This window comes from Musca vetustissima, unplaced genomic scaffold (assembly GCF_032173495.1).
Source record: "Musca vetustissima isolate MV318-11 ecotype Yass unplaced genomic scaffold, APGP_CSIRO_Mvet_v1 utg2798, whole genome shotgun sequence".
Taxonomy (NCBI): Eukaryota; Metazoa; Arthropoda; class Insecta; order Diptera; family Muscidae; genus Musca; species Musca vetustissima.
Window position 1 is genome coordinate 22,634 of NW_026883200.1, and position 22,247 is coordinate 44,880.

At 33.6% G+C, this 22,247-nt stretch overlaps 4 protein-coding genes across 4 annotated transcripts; 2 read left to right on the plus strand and 2 right to left on the minus strand.

Moving 5' to 3' along the window:
• Positions 1–2,044: 2,044 nt before the first annotated feature.
• On the plus strand, positions 2,045–2,293 carry LOC133330029 (nuclear protein 1). Its single transcript, XM_061538489.1, has one exon. It carries the CDS (start codon positions 2,073–2,075, stop codon positions 2,283–2,285), a length of 213 nt encoding a protein of 70 aa, XP_061394473.1. The 5' UTR covers positions 2,045–2,072; the 3' UTR covers positions 2,286–2,293.
• A 7,625-nt stretch (positions 2,294–9,918) lies between these two features.
• Positions 9,919–10,648, minus strand: LOC133330037 (tubulin-folding cofactor B-like). The gene has a single exon (XM_061538515.1). The coding sequence runs from the start codon at positions 10,646–10,648 to the stop codon at positions 9,920–9,922; it is 729 nt and encodes a 242-aa protein (XP_061394499.1). The 3' UTR covers position 9,919.
• A 5,213-nt stretch (positions 10,649–15,861) lies between these two features.
• On the plus strand, positions 15,862–18,381 carry LOC133330013 (intraflagellar transport protein 43 homolog). Its single transcript, XM_061538472.1, has 5 exons — positions 15,862–15,870; positions 15,923–16,254; positions 16,373–16,396; positions 16,462–16,581; positions 18,111–18,381. Exons 1-5 carry the CDS (start codon positions 15,862–15,864, stop codon positions 18,379–18,381), a joined length of 756 nt encoding a protein of 251 aa, XP_061394456.1.
• Positions 18,382–18,555: 174 nt separating this feature from the next.
• Positions 18,556–20,330, minus strand: LOC133330014 (endoplasmic reticulum lectin 1). Its single transcript, XM_061538473.1, has 4 exons — positions 20,176–20,330; positions 20,005–20,119; positions 19,139–19,944; positions 18,556–19,077 (listed from the first exon to the last, which is right to left on the minus strand). The coding sequence occupies exons 1-4, from the start codon at positions 20,326–20,328 to the stop codon at positions 18,556–18,558; spliced, it is 1,596 nt and encodes a 531-aa protein (XP_061394457.1). The 5' UTR covers positions 20,329–20,330.
• Positions 20,331–22,247: the final 1,917 nt, after the last annotated feature.

A 22,247-nucleotide genomic window follows, 5' to 3' on the forward strand; every position in this document is an offset into this window, starting at 1 on the left:
GGGGGCTCATAATCTTCCGATTAAGAGATCTGTGCAACCACTCCTTATTTCATTGGCAAAATCCGCTTGTTCTACGGCGAGGTAGTCGATAACAGATGGTCGAAAGCACCTGGTTGCAGAATTCTCTAGCCGAAGAACTTCTTCGCTGTTGGCAAATTATAAGAGAGAGATCATTGTGGGGATCATAAGATGTCGAAAGAACCTGTTGCAGAGTCTCAAAAGCTATCTGGCCTTAATTCTCTAGCCGAAGAACTTCTTCGCTGTTGGCAAATAATAAGAGAGAGATCATTGTGGGGATCATAAGAGGTCACTGCAGGATTAGATCTCTCACTTCGAAATGTGGGACTCCAGCGGAGAAGATTACTGTCGTATATGTGAGGACGAAGAAGATATAGAAACAATTGAACATATCCTCTGAAGATGTCTATCGCTGAGTGGCAGAAGACATAAACAGTTTGAAAGATATGAAATTGATCTAATCTAGCTTTCTTCTCTAAAAATAGACCCCAATCAGATACGAGGTTTTGCCAAAAATCTGGCATGGCTAAAATAACCATCTCTAGGCTCTTCTTCTCCTACTATTTTCTCCTTTCTTCTTTTCCTATTTTCTTTTCAGGATGATCATAATGGACAATAGTCTCCAAGTGGACGGTTGTTACTAATAACCGTACATCCTTAACCTAAGGAAGAGCTGGAGGTTTGCTTCTGCTATAGAAGAGCTGAAGACCAGTTTCTTTTTCTACTGAAAATCTAAGGTTCTGTTTCTTTCTACAATGAAACTGAAAGTTTGCTTTTTTATAGGGAGCGAACTATAAAGAAATGGTCTTATTCTCATAGAGGTCTTATTTTCATAGAGACCACCCAGAGGTCTTATTCTCATTGAAGTCAAATGTACCCGCTTTGTAATGGCAGAACATGAAGATTTCCGATAGTAGATCAAGTGTTAATATGTTAGAGATTTTTTAAAATACCTGGACATGTTTCCTGCTTATAGAAAAAGTAAAGTTCCCTGTCTTACAGAAGTCCAGGAGGTCATATTTTCATAGAGGTCACCTAGAGGTCTTATTCTCATTGAAGTCAAATGTACCCCCTTTGTAATGGCAGAACATGAAGATTTCCTATAGTAGATCAAGTGATCATATGTTAGAGATTTGTTAAAATACCTGGACATGTTTCCTGCTTATAGAAAAAGTAAAGTACCCTGTCTTACAGATGTCCAGGAGGTTGCATTATTCTTTGTGAGACCTTCAAAATTCAATATTTACCATAAAAAGGAAGTCTTTGAAGTCTAAGCTTAATATTAAATGAATATCCAAAAAATACACCCGAAGAAATTTTTCCATGCGGTTTAATTATTTCTGCCCTGCAACTGTACCCAAAACTTCGTCGTAATATTTCACCATGTGTTTTCGCTTAAAAAAACCATACTTCTATTTTAGAACGCAATTTCTGTAACAAGAAATATCGGTTATCGTAAACGGAGAATATCAATCATATTTTGTTTTTCGAATAACCAACAAATGGTTAAATGGACGGACCGACTGCCTGCCTACCACCAATAGGTAAGGTTATCTTATGAGTGTTAAAAAAAAACAACAACAAAAGACAAAACAAAGATAATATAAATGAAATACAGGGTTGGAGACGGAGAAGAGGTAAACAAATTCAAAACAAAAAGAAAACAGAGATACGAAATGAAATCATAGAGAGCAAAGGGGCTCTCTTGTTTACATGCCCTCTCTCATGCTCGCTCGCGCCATTGGAGCCATTGGTATATAAAAGGCCCGGCAATAATGAGTCAATTTTAATTGTGAGTAAATCACTGTGCTGAAAAGACTTAACGGAAGTCTAAAAAATCGCTTTTTGAAAAAAAAAAAACTCAACTGCCAACAAAGAAAACCGTTCGTTCGCTTGTTTTTTTGTTGCATTCCTGACGCATTGGAATAAAGAAAAAAAGTTACTGCGAAAAAAGAAAGAAGTTTTGGAAAAAATCCTCAACCAAAAGGAAAAAGTGCAATTTCGTGAATTTGTCGGAAATTCTCCAACTGAAAAACAACAGCAACAGCGCCAACATGTCTGAGGCTTATTTCGATGAATACGAACACTACAACTATGACCAGGATAAATATGTATTCTCTGGTCACAGCGGTAAAAATCGTAGCAAGCGCGAGGCCCATGAAAACACCAATCATTTCGATCCCAGTGGACATTCCAGAAAGTTGTTGACCAAATTTATGAACACCAATAACAATAAGAAAGCCGTTACGGCCGGAGGCAAAAACTGAGACGCAATTACAAAAAATTTTTATTCCATGCAGCACCAGCAACAACAACAACCACTAAACACAAAGAAAAGCAACTACTGAGAAGAAGAAGAAAAAAAGTTGAAAAAAAGGAAATAAAATATAAAATACACTGAAGAAGAAGGTGGAAAACAAGTTGTCCAGAGCGGTAGAAGGAGAAAAGAAAGAAAGAAAGTAGTTATACACAAAAAAATCGAATTTAAGGAATAGAGTTAGTTTTTAATTCCCCCCTTAAATTTAAAAAAAAAAACTTAAAAAAAGCCAGGAGCTAAAATTGGCAAGGATTTTTTATAAATCCATTTGCAATCAAAAAAAAAAACATTTTTTGTTAAGAAGACTCGTAAACTTTTTTCAAAAAATATTTTGGTTACACTTAGGGTTTAGCACTGCCATGCAGTGCTAGACTTTAATTGTAACCATAAACCAAAAAAAGAATTACTTCTTAAAAAAACAAATCCCCTCTCTATTACTTTTTTGTAGTTTTTAGAAGAAAAATTTATATTGTTACTTACTATTTAAAAAAAAATAAGTTATAAAAAAACAATTTGTATTCTCTATAATGCAAATCATTTGTGATTTATAATAATTTTATTTCAATAATTTATCAAATCACAAAGGGTTTGCAAAAATTTATAAAAAAAAAACATCCAAATAATCTTTATAATACTAATTACAATTAGTCCCCCATTTTTAAAACGTGAATGAAATAATATATTAATGCATAGGTATTAATTATTTTGTATAATTATATGCTTATCAAACATATTAATAAATATGCGTTTAATTATAAAAATTTGGAATATAACAAAAAATAACATGTGTTTCTTTTTTCAATATTTTACATTGCACTATTCTTTTGCATTGTTTGGTGTTTTTTTTCGATTTCAATTCTCTTTTTATATACATCTGTATATACAATATTTGTTGTGTATATACCCCTTACATTTATTTATAGCCTGGGTATTTTGTGCCGTGTGTGTGTGTGTCTGAGTGTATGCACCAACTTGGCCTTTACATTTCATATCTTTTGTTGTTGCGTTTTAAACAGTTATTGCACTTTTGCACTGAAAAAAACGATGTTTTTTCTTTTGTTGTAGACATTTTTGTTGTTTTATAGGTTTTTCATTATTATACCCACACACATACTAAGCCATGAAAATTGGGAACTTGTTTTTCTTATTGTCTATTTTTTTTTCTTATTGGAGTAGTTAACAGTGTGTCCTGAAATAGTTTGCATGAGGTTTTATGCATTTGATTTTGGAACAAGTCATGTTTTATGGCCAAACCTGCGAAACGTTTTTAAAATTTTATGACTAATTATATTGGGTTATATTAGAACCTCACGCTTAAAATTAATGAGGATAGCTGATGTATGGATCAAAAATGTCCTTCGCTGAAATATCGGTTTTAGACCCCAAGTGTCATAAAGTTTTCGAGTAACCGATGCCACAAATTTATTTAAGGATACTTCTCAAAAAAATCCATAAATCGGGTCATGGGAGACCTTCTGGTACTTTGTTGGGTGAAATCAAAACTTCCTGAGGTATGGAGTCCCAAAAAATTACAACAATGCACATATTTTTTATTATTAATTATATTTAGTAATACAACACAAATCCTTTCGATCCTGATGACATCGATATTCATTTTGTTTCTGGGAACTGTATACTTCCCATTAATTGACAATAAGTCCATTTCTAGTTTTCTTATGGTGGAGGCTATAAAAAGCGTCAGTAAACTTTTTATACCCTCCACCATAAGGTGGACTATATATTAAATTTGTCATTCCGTTTGCAACATCTCGAAAACTTCACCGGAGACCCCATAAAGGGTCACACTTTTGCCATCAGATCTGCCTACACAATGCTTCTCATTGAGTAGAGAATGTCCCTACCAAAAATTATCAACATTGGTCATTGTTTCCGGGTAGCCCCTATATAATGGTAACTCCCATAATTCGATATTTTTAATCGAATTGACTCTAATTTGGTTTTTCGGGTTTCTACTTAACATGTGAATCAATATTGATCACCCAATTTTCGGTATTTTGGGGAGCTTGGAAAGTGCCTATAATAGCTGTAATTTTATATTTTGGATTCTCATTGAGTAGAAAATCACACCCATCAAAATGTTCAATATTACCGCAAGTTTTAAGTCTAGGTTATGTCCCGGTCGCAAATCTTGATGGTTTTTTCTTATGGTAATACATACTTCATATGGGCCGCTGGTAACCTTGTATTTTCACACACCAAAGCTATTCTATTAAGTTTTAATTTTAGAAGTCCATACCTAAGGAAGAGTGGACTTTTCCAAAAATACATGGGGAAATACAGGGTTCTCAGCGAGAATATGGATGCCCACATCTCAGAAAATGTGTATTATGGATTATATTGCTTTAATCGGCGGTATTAGGACTATGAGTGGTAAATATTTCATGACGATCTGCAAAACAAATCGAGAATACCATTTCTCTAGATAAAAAACTTTCTCAGAGGGGATTCAAAATTGATATTGTTCCTAGCCAATTTCCAAACTTTGCATATTACATTCTAAATATTCCTTTCTATTTTATATCATGTTCTACGATACATACGATCGGAATACCTTTGGTGTCCCATAAAATCTTCACAATTGTGAATATCAATATTTCAAATAAAAACTAACTTTAAATATAAATATATAATAGGCATCTACCGGTACCTCTTCACAAAGATTCAACATTTAGGAAACATGTAACTCTCATATAAATCATATTGTTTTCAAATCAAATCTTTGCATATCAAATCTAAATCAAGTCGGTGTACACTTTCTGGTACCTCCCCCACAGAGGATTAACTTTTTATAAAGTTGTACAATTCATATGAAGCATTTTGAGTATTGGATTTGATCCAAATTATGCGCATCATAATATATTTTTTTGGACATTTAGATCAGGTCAGAAAGTGAAGCCTATCGTTCCTCTCTAATACCTCAGCCAAAAGATAGAGTCTATCGGTCAATTCTTTCTAGTACCTCCCCATAGAGTATCAACGTATATATACAGGTTTAGTATTGTAGTCTTAACCATAAGGTGAAGTGTATATTATTTTTTCCACTTCGATTGTTATACCTCAAAATATATATTTATTGGGGTCTCCTCGAAGGGTCTCAATCGAAGTGGATGCAATTTGACATTTCAGTTTCTTAATAATTAAACAATTATTTGGAGATTTTTGTTTTCAATATAGTTCCACTCATTGACATATACCGGCTGTGGCTGTGAATTTGGATTGTGGGGTCAAAAGACTTTCTTCTTTGGAAACTTGAATAGTTTGGAACGGGAAAAAGCTTTTCATTTCAAGTCTTCTTTCAAAATATCCTATTTATAGCGTTGTTCTGTGAGGTATTTTTATTCCGCTCTTAAAAATTATCCAAGAGTATTTTTGTTTTTCTTTTGAACGGAAGAATGCTATTCTTTAGAAACTTGTCCATTTATTTATATCAAATCATAATAATTTTATGTATTTAACAAAGGCTTCGTTATACATGTTAAAATGAAAATAAAAATAGAAATATTTTACAACTTTTTACGCCATTGTTTATACTACAACAGTGGGTTGGTCATCCTTCACGATTAATTAAAAACAACTTCCGCTTATAAATTACAATGTCTATATTTCCTATTTAATTCAATGTTATTTATAAATAAATCATATTATGTATCTCAAATTAATAAATATATGAAAAGAGTGTTAATAATTCAAATATTATGTGACTAAATAATGTCACCAACAAAACACAACAGATCGATGCAGGATTATATTCAAATGTGATGCTAGTAGATTTGACTTATATTAACTATGTGAATGCAATGTGTCATCTCCTTTCCAGGTGTCCATGCTTTGTTTGAAGAAACATCAACTGTTTATCAATTCTCCGATGTAGATCCAATCGTCATCATAGCTTCTCAAAAATATTATGTGACTAAATAAATTTACCTATTTTCAAACTATCAGATATGCCCTCCACCTTATAGAAAATGAATTATAATTTAAAAAATTATCTGAAGCATCAAATGGTTTATTTATTTCTTATTTTATTATCGACATTTTAATAAAAACGTTCACACATGGAGGGAAGGCTTTGAGGGAATGCATATCGAAAAATGTTTAATATGACCACATGCAAACAACAACCAAAGTCCCATAACATGACATTAAGAAAATGCCCACTTGAGTGTAAAGTGACAATTCACCCCCACTAACTAATAGTGCAACTTATCACAGCCGGTAAAGTATTACAGACTGTCCACATGAAAGCAAATTATCAATTTACGCCTAGTAACTACTAAAACCACTTATCACAGTCAGAAGAGTATCACAATGTCCCATGATGACATCAGGTAGAAAACGTGGTCTGTCCTATATAATACTCGTCTTTTGGTATGGGCCCCCAGAAGTATATGCAATACCACGGCAAAATGCATCATTATTCCACATCCTTCTAATATTCAATTTTATATTATTTGATACTAGTACGAAAGCAGTCACTTTAAAATTTTATAAATTGGCCTAAGATTTGACTTAACCCCTCATATAAATATCCCGTTTTCATGATCCTAGACAAATTTTCCAATCGATATGACATTTCGAGTTCTCGGTAGGTAAACAACTTATTTACAGAACATATCAAATATATGTCTCAATTTTTTTAACATGGCCTCCCACCCGCCTCATTTTTGGTATTCTGAAGGTCTTAGCCGAATTTTAAAAACTGAGTTTCTGCAAATTTGTTTTTATTTTTTGCAGAGGATAAAACTTCCTCTTGGAAGATCAATCCCGAACTTAATGGTTTTATTAATTTTTACATGCTGTTAATTAGTTCCATGCCCTTGTGGGTATTTAAATGTGGAATATTTCAGTGCACCTCCCAATGCTCTCCATGCCACTGATGGGCCACTGTTCAATATGCCGGTCGGTCAAACCCAAACATTGCATAAGTTGTCAGTCTGTCAGACAAACAAAGAAAGTACAAGTCATTAGACAAACAACGAGAAATGGTGGACAGAGACAAAGTGACGGAGGAGACTGTGTTTAAAAAAATAATCGATAGATACAAAAATAGGCTGAATGCATGCATACAAATGGGTGTACATACATATATGTATATAAACGCACATACACAATATGCAGTGGGTAATTATATTGGTAAATAGAAGAGCAGTTGTCAATATATGTACATATGTACATTAATATACAGTAGGAGTGGAAACAAGTTATTGTATGTAGTCCCCTAACATAAATAACGTTTAATAAAATCGGAGCCTGAAGCGTATAGAGCAGCCTTTGAGGAATAACGTGGACTTGAATTGATTTGAACACTACATATTTGTTAATACATAGTTCAAAATTGTAGCTCCATCACGATTTCCAAAAAATGGTTTGTACTTTCATGTTTCTGTGAAAATATGAAATAAACAGCAGGGTAAATTTTTTTACATAAACACTAGGTTTGTAGTAATTCTGCCGAATTTCTTTGTAATTTCTTGATCTTTATTAATATTTATGTAAGTATAAACATTGTTTTCGTCCTGACTGTATACGTTGTGCACTAGAAAATACCTGTATGAAAAAGCAACAACAACTGTGACCTTAATAAATACACATATGGGGTGTTGGTGGTGGTAGCATGACTGACCCTCAATAAAAATTTTCCATTTCGATTGATTTTTGTTACCTTATCTTTTAAATTGTATTTGCTGTAATAATCTCGTAGAAAATAATTTATACGAAACATTATTGTGTGTTTCAAAGAGTGGACAATTAATATATATTTATCCAATAATTCAAAATGGGCCATCAATTTGTTTTCTAGTGTGATAATCGTATCAAAGTTGCATATCAAATACTTTTCATGGATTTATTTGCGGATTCTCTAGAAATTTAATTCAGATCTGTTTTATTTACATATGGACTGCTGTCTCATTTAAATCATTTCAAATAACTTTATAACATTTTTCCTACTTTTTAATTTATAACAGATAGTTGTCGCTAAAAGGGTAATTTTGGATGTGTTGGTAAATAGTGACCGCACAAATATTGGGATAGGTTTTCCGGACATTTCAAATTCCTTTAAATTGTTAGGGCTATAATATTGTTCGTCCGGATAAAATCGATTTAATTGGATAGATAACATGTGACTACAACTATCAAAATACTACAAATTGGGGATTTATATGGCGGATATGTTAGAAAATGGACCTATATTAAACATTTCTGTATATATGTAAAAAATATATATTTTAAAAATCCATGGTCTACCATACATTAAAAAACTATTCTTTTAATAATACAGGCCTAGCGGCCTTTGAAAAAAACTATTATTTTAATAATCCACAAACTAGCGGTCCTTAAAAACTATTCTTTTTATAATCCATGCTAAAATGGCTTTTGAAAAACGAATCTTTTAAAAACCTCACCTTGTGTTGGTCCTTAAAAATGTATTGTTTAAAAATACACGCTCAGGTGGCTCTTGAAAAACTATCTATTTAAAAATCCACGGTCTAGCAGATATTAAAAAGCTATTCTTTTAAAAATCCACAGTGTAGCGGTCCTTTACAAAATAATTATTTTGAAAGTCCACGGTCTAGCAGACATTAAAAGACTATTCTTTTAATAATCCACGCCATAGTTCCCCTTGAAATATTATTCATTTAAAAATTTAGGGTCTAGCAGATATTAAAAAGCTCTTCTTTTAAAAATCCACAGTCTAACGGTCCTCTACAAAATAATTCTTTTGAAAATCCTCATCTAGCTATTTTAATAATCCACGGCCTAGTGGTGCTTTAAAAACTATTTCTTAATAATTCATGCTATATTGGCTTTTGAAAATCTAATCTTTTAATTATCCATACTATGAAAAACTAATCTTTTAAAATCCACGCCTTGTGTTGGTTCTTAAAAAGATTGTTTTTAAAAATCCACTCTGTGGCCCTTGAAAACACTACTCTTAAAATTCCACGCCTTATGTTGGTCCATGAAAAATATTCTTTAAAAAGTCCACGCTTTGTGTTGGTCTTAAAAAAATATTCTTTAAAAATCCACAATCTAGTGGCCCTTGAAAAAATGTTCTTTTCGCTATAGAAAGCGATAAATGTTTGTTGGTTTGGTTTCATTAAATTCTTTAGACTTTTAATTCGATGTTATATACCTATATATATATATATATATATATTTAAATGATGTGGAGGCAATGGAATATGCTCTAGGATCAACAAATATTATTTATTGTTAACCCACAAATAAAAATGTTGATTAAATTGTTGATTTATCGATTTCTTTGTTTTTATTTTTCATATAAAAAATTATTATAATTTACTTATATAAATAAGAACTTATCAGTTAAAATGTAATTAAGTATAAGACTGCGTGGTTGCTTTATTAACAAAAAAAAAATAAGAAATGCATAGAACAATTTCATGGCAATTTTTGCAAATTATGTTGTTATGTTTTCATTATTATTATTAAATACAATATCAAGGGAATGAGATTAAAAAGATTACTGCTAACCCTAGCATTATCTTTTTCGATTTTGTAATGAGTCATTTCCAGAACGTTACTCTTGTGCTGCGCTTCGCTTTAGATTTCATCTTCCAAATTGAAATCTTCTTCGGGGAAATCACCAACCTCTACCCATAGAGGCGAGACAAAACCACCATAATTTGGTGGACAGGTAAAGTAACGTTTACCCTGTACCGAACCATCATTTTTACCCAATGGTTCATCGTATTTGACACCAATAAATACACCAGTTTTGCCCTCCAATGGGCCGTTGTACATGACGGTGCCACGACGGGTGGGACAACCCTTTAGCGTAACCTGGCAACGTGAACCCACCGTACATTGTTCAGCCTTTTGTTTCTCCAATGCTTCCTTTTCCAAACGTTTCGTCTCTTCCCGCTTCTGTTCCTCTTCATTGTACTTGCCCATTTGATTCCTTTTCAGGAAACTCCTGACAGTATTATCTTTCTTATCATATTCATCTTCGGGTAATTCGAATTTTTTCACCTCTTCACCGTCGTGCAAATCGAACAGGATAAAGTCGTCGACAACATGAAACCGCATATTCGGTTCAATTGGCAAAGCTCCCAACATCATCGAATCATCGCCGAGTGACGTCACCAACTCACTGCCCTTATATAGCTCCACTTTCATGGTACCGGCATTTCCACCAGTTATCACTTGCAACTTCTGCTTGAGGTCAGCAACTGTTAGAGATTTGGGAAATTTAATGTCGAACGCAACATGATCGGTTTTGGAATTGGTCACATTGATTTGTATGAAATCGGAACCGCCAAGTGAAATCATTTTTTCTCCTGATTTTTTTAAAGAGTTTTCTATTTTTTTTTTAATAAAATTTACTTGATAAACTTTTCTTTCACAATCCCAACAATGGCCAAGTTTGTTTTGTTGTGTGTGGTGCTAGGGTTGCCAATGTGAAAAATGGTTAGCTGATGACTCACAGATGATTGCTTTATTAATGGGAATGGCCAGATTATTATTTTTTTGAGGGATGAATGTAACCAAGAAGTTTTGTTTAAAATCTCCCACTTAAGAAGTGTTATTGTGAATGAATAAATTTAAATAAAATCTTATTGGAAAATTGGGGAAAAAATTATAATCTCCACCATAGTATGGAGGTTAAATAAATTTTGTCAGTAACGTCTTGAAATAATTATTTTAGACCCTGTTGTAATAACGATATCTTCCAAAAAAATGCGGTAGAGTGTTTATATGTTGCGCATACGTGTATTTTGTCAGTAGATCCGGCATGAATATGGACAATAACAACAGACTGTTATGGTATTTAAAAAAATATTATTTTACAAATTCAACTTTACTGGGCATTTAAAATTCACGCTCTAGTGGGCCTTAAAAAAATTGATCTTTTAAAAATCTACGTTGCAGTGGATCTTGAAAAGCTATTCGTTTAAAAATCCACGCTGTAATGGTCCATAAAAAATGTTCTTTAAAAATCCATGCTTTGCTGGCCCTTGGAGAAATATTCCTTTTAAAATCTTCGATCTAGTGGCCCTTGAAGAAATATTCTTTTAAAAATCGACGCTCTATTGGCCCTTGAAGAAATACTCTTTTAAAAATCCACGCTTTGCTGTCCCTTAACGAACTATTTTTTAACAAATCTACGCCTCGGTGGGCCTTGAAAAACTATTCTTTTAAAAATCCACATTCTAATAGTCCTTGAAAAAGTATTCGTTTAAAAATCCACACTCTAATAGTCCTTGAAAAAGTATTCGTTTAAAAACCCACTCCCTAATGGTCCTTGAAAAAGCACTCTTTTAAAAATCCATGCTTTGCTGGCCCTTGAAGAGATATTCCTTTAAACTTCACGCTCTAGTGGCTCTTGAAGAACTTTTCTTTTAAAAATCCACGCTCTAGTGGCTTTTAAAAACTATTCCTTCCAAAATTCACGCTATAGTGAGCCTTGAAAAACAATTATTTTAAAAATTCAAGTTCTAGTGGCCCTTGAAGAAATATTCGTTTTAAAATAGCTATGAGTGGATTGGTCCACATTTCAGTATAGTCCATATAGTTGTATACTCTCATTTTCGGTATATTGAGAATACTAGTCACGAGTTCCAACCGAATTGGTTGTAATTTCCCATCGAAATAAGATCAAATTGGTCCACACATAGTTGCACCCTCTCATGTTCGGTATATTGAGAATACTAGGCACGAGTTCCAACCGAATTAGTTGTAATTTCCTATTGAAAATGATCAAAATCGGTTTCCTACCGAAATGGTAGTAATTTAATATTTTGAGTTCTTCCTTGCTAAAAACGAGCAATGTAGGTCCACCTTTAGATATAATGATAATCTCCCATTTTCGGTATCTCAATAGATAGATTTCCAATCGAATTGGTTGTAATTGCCAAAAATTATCATGTTGGTCCAATTGTAGGTATGGGCCCCATTATACGATATCCTCCGATTTTTATTATTTAACGAATATCATACATGTTTTCCACGGAATTTGCTTTAATTTGATATTTTGAGTTCTCCTTGGGCAGAAAATGTCCGTCCCTAGCAACAATTATAAATATCGGCCCAAATATCGCCCATATTCTCAATTTTTGGTATTTCATGAATTTTGGACTAGATTTCCAATCGAATTGGTTGTAATTTCATATTTAGAGTTCTCATTGGGTAGAAAATCTCTCTGCCAAAAATAATCAATGTGGGTCCGACATTAGATATAGGGTCCTAACCTCAATTGTTGGTATTTCATGATTTTGAACTCGATTTTAAATTGGGTAGAAAATCTCCCTGCCAAAAAGAAACAGCATTGACCCATTTTTAGATATAGCGTCCATAACCTCAATTTTCGGTATTTCGTGATTTTTAACTCGATTTTCGATTGGAATAGCTATAATTTGATATTTTAGATTTTTATTGGGTAGAAAATCTCTCTACCACAAAATTATAAATATAGGTCCACCTTTAGACATAGAGCCCATACAAATTTAATCTCAATGTTCGGAATTTTGAGTATTTCTGATACTTTTTGTAGTGGTTGTAATTTGTATATTGGCATTGCGGGTTCTTAGAGGGCAAAAATATATTTTTTTAATACATTGTTTAACATAGGATTATGTTTAGACTTAGATCGTATATAAAGATCCCGCACTATTTTCGGTATTTTGAAGGTTTCAGTCGCTTTCTGTGGAGGTAATTTGACGATGTGGCTGCGATTTGACATTCGTGATTCGAGAAAGCCGAGAAACATATTTTCAGAGATTGTTCAATATGGGACTAAGTAGTGACATAGACCCCATATTCGACCCATTTTTCTTTTCTTTTGTTGAAGGTTTCAGCCGTGTGAAGGATAAAACCCCAATTTTCAGAATATGCTTCGACATAGATCCCATTATTTATTGACCTTAAGGCTGTTATCTAAATTTCACAATTAAATATACATTTTATCATATTAAACGGCTTAAATGTAAAAGGGAGGGATATTGGACTACTAAAAAATATTATACCGAGCATATTATTTAATTGAATTATGGGTTATTATTAAAAAAGTTGATTAAATGGATAGTGACTACTATACAAATTTCCGACCCATTTCGGCATTTTGAATATTTAAACCTAAAAAGTTGTCTGCATTCCGGATTTCCAGTGAATAAAATAATCTTTCAGCTTAAATAGTTCCCATTCAAAGGTCCTGCTTAAATTTTGGTGTGTTGATGTTCCTATCCTACTTTTCTAAACTCAGACACTGCAATTTAGTATTACATTCCCGCAGCGAATATACAACCTTCTATTCACAAATTACATAGTTCCCACATAAAGGTACCTACCGATTCAAGGAGTTTGTAATGGATGCATTATTATGGAGGTTAGAAAAATTCGAACCTTGTTCATATACGACAACATATGATCTTCCACGGGTACCACGGTAGGTATTCTATACCAAAAGTGGCACCTCTGGATGACCTTGAAACGGTAGACATTTCTGAATGATTAAACACTTGCAAAATTTCTATTAAATATTCACACACACATTTTTTGCATTCAATTTTTCAAACGCGCCAGAATGCAGAATTTGTTTACATTTCGAAAGAGATAAGGTGATAAAAAAAAATGTTTCTTCATTTTTGCCATCGTCAGCAGAGTCTCTGTCTGATTGCACTTTCGTTTCGGATCGTGTTCATTTCGCTGATTCAATTATTGAATTTTGTTTACGCGCTTCACCTTTTTTTTTTTGTGTCATGAAATCAATATTATTCTTGTTTTTTGGTAGCGAGGTATCGATGATCATACTCACGTACATACACTTTTGTTGTTTTTGTTGAAAAACCTGTTGACTTGACTGTTTATTTATTTATTTTTTTTTTTTTTTCAAAACAGTCAAATTGCGTCGTTTTAATTTTATAAAACAATTTTAGAAAAAAAAACAATTGACAAAAATAAATTCCTGACGCACAATGAAACATCACACATGTGTTTGATTAAAAGTTTCAGTAGCCAATAATGAGTGCTGTTTTAAAAACCTTTGTTTTTAACAAATTTTATAATAGGTTTTATACAAAAAATTTTATAATCGTTTTTATACCGTTAATTTCATTTAATTTATTTCGCTTTTTTGCAACAAAGCCTAAATTTCCATTGATAGTTACACAATACAAGAATTATTTACACCTAGCATAAACTTAAATAATAAAGCATAACAAAATTTAAAAAGAAAATTAAAATTTGCATATATGTACTTAACTACTCAATACTTAAACTACTCAATATTAGAATAATTATTATAAAATTAAAAAATAAAAACAAAAATGCATTCGAATGGAAATTCGAGGCCATAAAATTGTCAATTTAAAAGATACTTTACACGACAGGTGACATGACCTTTTCAAACACAATCTATCAAAAAGATAAATTTTTAACAGGACCTCATCCATTATCAAAGTAAAAAATTTGATTAGATACAAAAATTTCTGGCTGATGGGTTATTTAAATTACATACGATATATCGGATTCAAAATTGAAATTTTAATTAACTTTCAGATTTAATTTAAGAATAAAATGGAATAATAAATATTTTTATACATTTTAACATATTTTACAACAAATTGCAAAAATATAAATTATGTATGTAAAACCGGCATGAGAAATATACGTGACTTAAATAAATATTTACATTTAATTGTAATAGTCGTACTCTATAATTTTATGGAATTATTTATTTGGGTGAAGAATTCATTTAGAGACTTAAAATAAAAACAATTTTTTGTTTGACACTTTTTCCGGTGTAATTAATTTTGATTTGTTACATAGCACTGTACATGTGCGTGTGCTTCCTCATAATCGTGACAAAGAGTATTACGATACGCTTTTAGAATTCATTATTGTTACAAGTTGGGGCTGAATTAAAAAATAATATTGAATTTTTTTTAATTGGTCTTTTTAAAGACCTGTGGTGTCTATACAGACCAATTGGTCTTTATAAAGACCTGTGGTCCCTATACAGACCAATTGGTCTTTATAAAGACCTGTGGTCCCTATACAGACCAATTGGTCTTTATAAAGACCTGTGGTGTCTATACAGACCAATTGGTCTTTATAAAGACCTGTGGTGTCTATTATACAGACCAATTGGTCTTCATAAAGACCTGTGGTCTATATACAGACCAATTGGTCTTTATAAAGACCTGTGGTATCTATACAGACCAATTGGAATTTATAAAGACCTTTGGTCTCTAAACAGACCAATTGGTCTTTATAAAAATCTTTGCCAATTAATACATAACTCCTGGTATCTCACAGCTCCACTATTGTGATTGTTTTTTTTTTTCTCCCCTACTACCACAAATTATGATCTCTTAGTCTTTCGCTCTCTTTACATGGTTGGCCCTGATCACTATGGTAACAGCCAGGCAACATATGTTTCAAACTAGTATAGACATGGTTTATTTTTCTGTGGCTTAAAACATAGAAAAAATACACTAAAAATCCCAAAATAAAAAGAAACAACTATTGACTATCTAACAAACGAAATGGAGTGGGCTGAGGAATTAAAAATGTCCGTTTACATTTAGTTAAACAAAACCATTTCAGACAACTGCCCGTAAGGGCAGACGATCCAAAAGTCGTGATGTACTCAAAGATTCGCCACAAACTTCGACAAGTGTTGCAACAAATTCTACCTCTGGGCAGAATCCGGAATTATCAATAGATTTCAATTTGGATTTACAAACGCAGCGACAAACAAATACCACCTCAACGGGTAATAATATTTCGGGAACATTTTCACCTGACTCCACAACATCTGCCGGCGGTGGTGGAGGAGAAATTTCAAGTTTATTAACTGGAGAATCGAAATCGAGGCCACCAATGTTGCGAAGAATTTCAGGTGGCTGGGCCGATTCAGCAAGTGGTAGTAAACAAAAGTAGGGGTATTTATAAAAAATATTAAAAACAATATTTTATTAAGAAACACTTATTTATAACTAAGCTTTGTTTTAATTTTAATCTGATTCCTTTAATTAATGAAATTCTGTTTTGTAGGTCCAAAAAGGGTTCATTTGATGAGTAAGTCTTGAAATTAATTAGTTTGTTATTAATAACAATTTAATAATGTTCTATTCTGCTTACAGTGAGCGTTTTGGCATAAAATCATCGGAGAATACATCACCCACAGATGATATTCCCATTATACCGGATCTGGATGATATTAAAGATGAAACGATAATGCACGAAATAGCCCAACCAGCATCGTAAGTTATAGAATAAACTATGTATATAGTTCTATTGAGATATTTATTGAAAGTCCCAAATCGATGGTATTCTTAATTTTGAGGTCTAGTAACCTTTCTAGTGTCTTAAATAAAAAGGAAGAAAAGCTAATCGGCCTATAGCCCTCAGGTAGCGTGTCACTCGGCTTCCCGTCTCTCGGAATGAAGGCCAATGTAACCTGTTGCCATAGACATGATATGTACGATAAAATCAAACAAGCCTCAAAAATCCACTGTAGTGTGACCAATCACGATCATTTGCATATTGCAAAATGACCGATATTACCCCACATAGGGTTGGATTTTTTAAATGTCTCAGCCATAGGCGTGGATTTTTTAAAGAATATTTTTTCAAGGAGTATCTCAGCCATAGATGTGGATTTGTTAAAGAATATGTTTCCAGGGAGTATCTCAGCCATAGGCGTGGATTTTTTAAAGAATATTTTATTTATTATTTTATTTATTTATATATTTCATATTGCCCAGTCTTTCGACCTTAAGGCTGTAAGCTACATTTCACAATTAAATATCAATTATATCATATTAAGCGGTTATGATTTAAAAATTTGATTATGCTTCCAGGGAGTATCTCAGCAATAGGCTTGGATTTTTTAAAGAATATTTTTCCAAGGAGTATCTCAGCAATAGGCTTGGATTTTTTAAAGAATATTTTTCCAAGGAGCATCTCAGCAATAAGCGTGAATTTTTTAAAGAATATTTTTCAAAGAATATCTCAGCCATAGGCGTGGATTTTTTAAAGAATATTTTTCCAAGGAGTATCTCAGCCATATGCGTGGATTTTTTAAAGAATATTTTTCCAAGGAGTATCTCAGCCATAGGCGTGGATTTTTTAAAGAATATTTTTCCAAGGAGTATCTCAGCCATTGGCGTGGATTTTTTAAAGAATATTTTTCCAAGGAGTATCTCAGCCATAGGCGTGGATTTTTTAAAGAATATTTTTCCAAGGAGTATCTCAGCCATAGGCGTGGATTTTTTAAAGAATATTTTTCCAAGGAGTATCTCAGCCATAGGCGTGGATTTTTTAAAGAATATTTTTCCAAGGAGTATCTCAGCCATAGGCGTGGATTTCTTAAAGAATATTTTTCCAAGGAGTATCTCAGCCATAGGCGTCGATTTCTTAAAAAATATTTTTCCAAGGAGTATCTCAGCCATAGGCGTAGATGTTGTAATTATTTTTTTCCAAGGAGTATCTCAGCCATAGGCGTAGATGTTGTAATTATTTTTTTCCAAGGAGTATCTCAGCCATAGGCGTAGATGTTGTAATTATTTTTTTCCAAGGAGTATCTCAGCCATAGGCGTAGATGTTGTAATTATTTTTTTCCAAGGAGTATCTCAGCCATAGGCGTAGATGTTGTAATTATTTTTTCCAAGGAGTATCTCAGCCATAGGCGTAGATGTTGTAATTATTTTTTTCCAAGGAGTATCTCAGCCATAGGCGTAGATGTTGTAATTATTTTTTTCCAAGGATAATCAAATTGAAATTCTTACAGATTTGCTGTTAATCGTGTGGTCACTTTGAAAGAACTCAATTCCGATTTATTGGCACAAACAGCATTTTCGGTTATAGAAGATGTCGATTTATCAATTCTAACCAAATGTCTGCAGCCGCAAGAAGTTTTGGATGAACCGGACGAGGTATGGGAATGGCAAAAACTATTTACCGATGTTGTGGCGGAAATACATTCAGATAAATCATCATTGGAGAAACCTAAGAGAACGGAATTAAAACCCGATGAAATACCGGAGACAAATTCGGATTAAATTTAGAAATATCTATCATTTTATTTTAATATGCGTAGTTAATAGAAAAACACATTCTTTTTAAATATTGATCTCCTTTTTTTTAAATAAGTTATTGCATAAGTCTTTGCAAAAAAACTATCTTGTCTAAAAAGTAAGAACGAAAAAAAATCACAATAAAAATGTTTAATTCAACTAAAATCTTATAATAGGCTGTTGTCCTTCCTTGGCAGCTGCACTAGACGATTCTGTTTGTTCGGCTGCAGTCGATTTACTGGCGGCGCTTTCTTTTTCCTGAATTAGTTTGGTTAATTTTTCTTCATCGATTAAACCATATTCATCGGTATAACCGGTTAGAGCACAAACAATGGGTGCCTCAAAGACCAATATATATTGACATGTTTTCGGTTCCAATAGATACATGGAAACAGCGCTGGGATTTAGCGAACCACCCATTCCACTGCCACCGCTACATGTTAGCTTAACATCAACTTCACGCGGCAGACCAGTTTTATCACATCTCGAACCTTTTTCATAATGATGCCAAATGGACGTCGATTGAGCCTTTGGCCATTTGTCGGGATTGGCCTCCAGCCACTGACGATGGGCACTGGCACTGAAATGGCCCAAAAATAATTCAGTTTCGGATTTTTTGTCCTTGTGGAATTGTCGCACATAGTTGCCATAGCAGAATTCATATTTCCACCAACCGGTGCCCTAAATGTGGGTATACATTATTAAACATTATCGGAATTGATTTCCTAAGAAAAAAACCTACCCCTGTCAAACACTTTTTACCCTTAACAAACTCCAACAATGGTGTCAAATCCTGTAAAGCCGGTGTTGTGGGAGGAGTTTTCAAGGCACTTGTCTCCTCGGCACTGGTATCGGCGGTGTGCGCTGTCAAACTACCATCTTTGGTAATACTCAACACAATCTTATCCACATCTTCGCCGATGCGATTGAAATAGGCAAAACGTCCTTCGCTGGCTGCATCACTGGCCTCCTTCGACACCGGGAATTCATCCAAAGACAATTGCATTTCATTCAGCTCTTGACGCAACATACTTAATGGCTTATGGGCATCATCAGGTGAGTTATAACATTTAATCGAAGTCTCCTTATACTCTTCCGGATGAAAAGCGGGTATAACACACAAAGCTGATGTCAGGATAATAGCTTCATAATTACACGATGAAGTCTCTTTGAAAGAATAAATTTCATTCTTTCCATGAGGATAGCAGACATAACGGACAATTGTGGTACGTGGTGCATTGATGATATCACATTTGGTACCATCAGTAAATTCCATTTCAAAGTAGGGATATTTAATATTATCAATTTTTGTGGTCTTATATTTCATTCCGGCTTTGCGACTCTCCTCCCATTCCTTTTGTAATTTTTCCGATTTGTCATCACTCCATTTACCCAAATAGTATTCTTGGAATTTCACCGCTTTGCCCTCACGTTCTTCATGATACTGGCGAACATGGAGGCCATGGCAAATTTCATATGACCAATAGGCCTCAATGCGATATGAACAACTGGGCGTATTGAAGATGCTTTTCAACAAAGCAAAGGGTGCTAAAAATTAATTTTAAAAATTAATCAAATTTCAATCCATAACTCTGGGTTAAAACTTACATAGTTCCGGTTCATCAGATTTGGCTTCTTCTTTGGCCTCAGTCACCGAAGGTATAACACAGTGATATTGTTCCTTTTCATGGGTGTAAAATGTGCGTATCTGATTTTTTAGTTCCTATAATATATCCTCTATTAGTATAAACATCTAATTTACAAATTCTTTGGACTTACTGGATTTTGTTCGAAATCGGGAATATCGAAATCAATTTTATATAGAATGGTATCATCGAAATCCTTGGCTTCGTGTGAAGCAATGTCTTGCACAAACAGAATTAATCCTATTAATTGCAGAACTAATATGCCACAAAAACGTAGCTTTAACATATTGTTTTCCGAAATAAATACTTATAAACAAATCTTTTTAAGTATTAGATAAATTCTTCGGCTACGTGTTGTTTTTAGATTCCGTCTGGCTAATGACAAAAAACATCAATCTGCTATTGTGAATTGTCAATATATCTAATCAGCTGTTTCATTGTGAATGAAATTAAACAGCTGACTGCTTGCATTGAAAAAATATAGACGTCCGGTAACACATCAATTGAAAATCCAGAAATGTAAAAATATTTCATTTTTAGTTTTGGGACCTATAGTACGTTTACATTTATCCGGATTTCGTTAACCCAGTGGGTTTCAATTGTCAATTCCTTTGCATATATGTCAAATAAATCCTCATAAAGTAGGTTAACCCGGTGAAAAAGTTCTAGTGTACATGCCGTTCTAGTCGGGGTAGCATGTAGTCATAATGGCCCTGACTACCTGCCCTGATTAATTTTCTTGCGGTAATCTATAGTTTCAAATGTTTAAATAAAACTGTTGTACTGATTCCATTTATTCTGATTCCTCGATTTCCAGGTTCAGAAAGTATGTAAACTTAAACTGATATGTCCAAAGAAATTTTGGAACAGATTAGTGGGTTTAGCTTGGCGGTTGAAAAATGTAGCTTATTGGTTGGAACCATAGTACAATAACATAAGGTAGGATATCTCGTGTGGTATAAAACAAAAACCGAGACCATATATGTAGTAACTCCTTCCGTCAGATATAGAACAGGAACTATAATAATTCGGTAGATGTACCCTATAATAATGACATAATTTTTATACCCTCCACAATAAGGTGTAGTGGATATTAAATTTGTCATAACGTTTGCAACACATCGAAATATTCACCGGAGACGCCATTAATATTATAAATATATTCTTGATCAGAATAAAATTCTATGTCGATTCATGTTCCGGTATAAAAAATCGGTATTTTTTGGAGATTGAGCACTTGTTTTAACCAATTTGGAAGCAATTAATACGGCTATGCAGGATAACTTGAAATGACACAAGGTCAGCAGTTAAAGCCGAAAAGGACCTATCAGAGCCCTTCATACCGAACGAGGATTCAGACAATGTGACAATTTGTCGTGTGATCTTTTCAACATCCTGCTGAAAAAGCCATACGAGAAGCAAAGGTGAACAGAAATGACACTCTGTACACCAAACAACACAAGTTACTCGCCTACGCCGATGACATCGATATAATGAGTCTAACATTGTGAGCGGTTCCAACCACGTTTGAACAAATTGAGAAGGAGCCTGCCAAAGTGGGTCTGGCAGTAAACGGCGAGAATACGAGGATTGTGATGGCCAACAGATGCTACTATGGTCTAAGTAAGCAGTTTAGAAACAAGACCAAACTCACAACCTATAGGAGACTTATACTACCCGTGCTGTTATATGGATCTGCAAGCAGATGAGTCAGCTCTTGGGGTGTTTGAAAGAAAAACTCTCCGAAAGATCTACGGGCCGATCTGCGTCGAATGAACCACGAGCTTTACAATTTATACGCGGACATCGACATAGTCGTATTGAGCTGCAGCGACTACGGTGGCTAGGCCATGTTGTACGAATGAATGAGAATGCCCCAGCTCAAAAGGCATAAAAAAGCGTACGGATGGAGCACACAGAACGAAAGGCCACGGATTAGATGGAATGACCAAGTAGAAGACAAGATCTTGGAACGTGGTCTTTCAAATTATAGGAGATGCGCACAAGACCGACGCGCTTGGAAATCTTTTTTAGGCTCGGTTTATGGAACAACCGTTTTCAACCCAATTTTCTCATAGATGTGTCTATAATTTGTCATATCGGATTCCTGGTGAATAAATAAAAATAGTCCCGTTTAAACAAGAGCATCTGTAATTTGGAACACTATTATCCCGAATACACTCCACGTATTGTAGGGTATAAAAA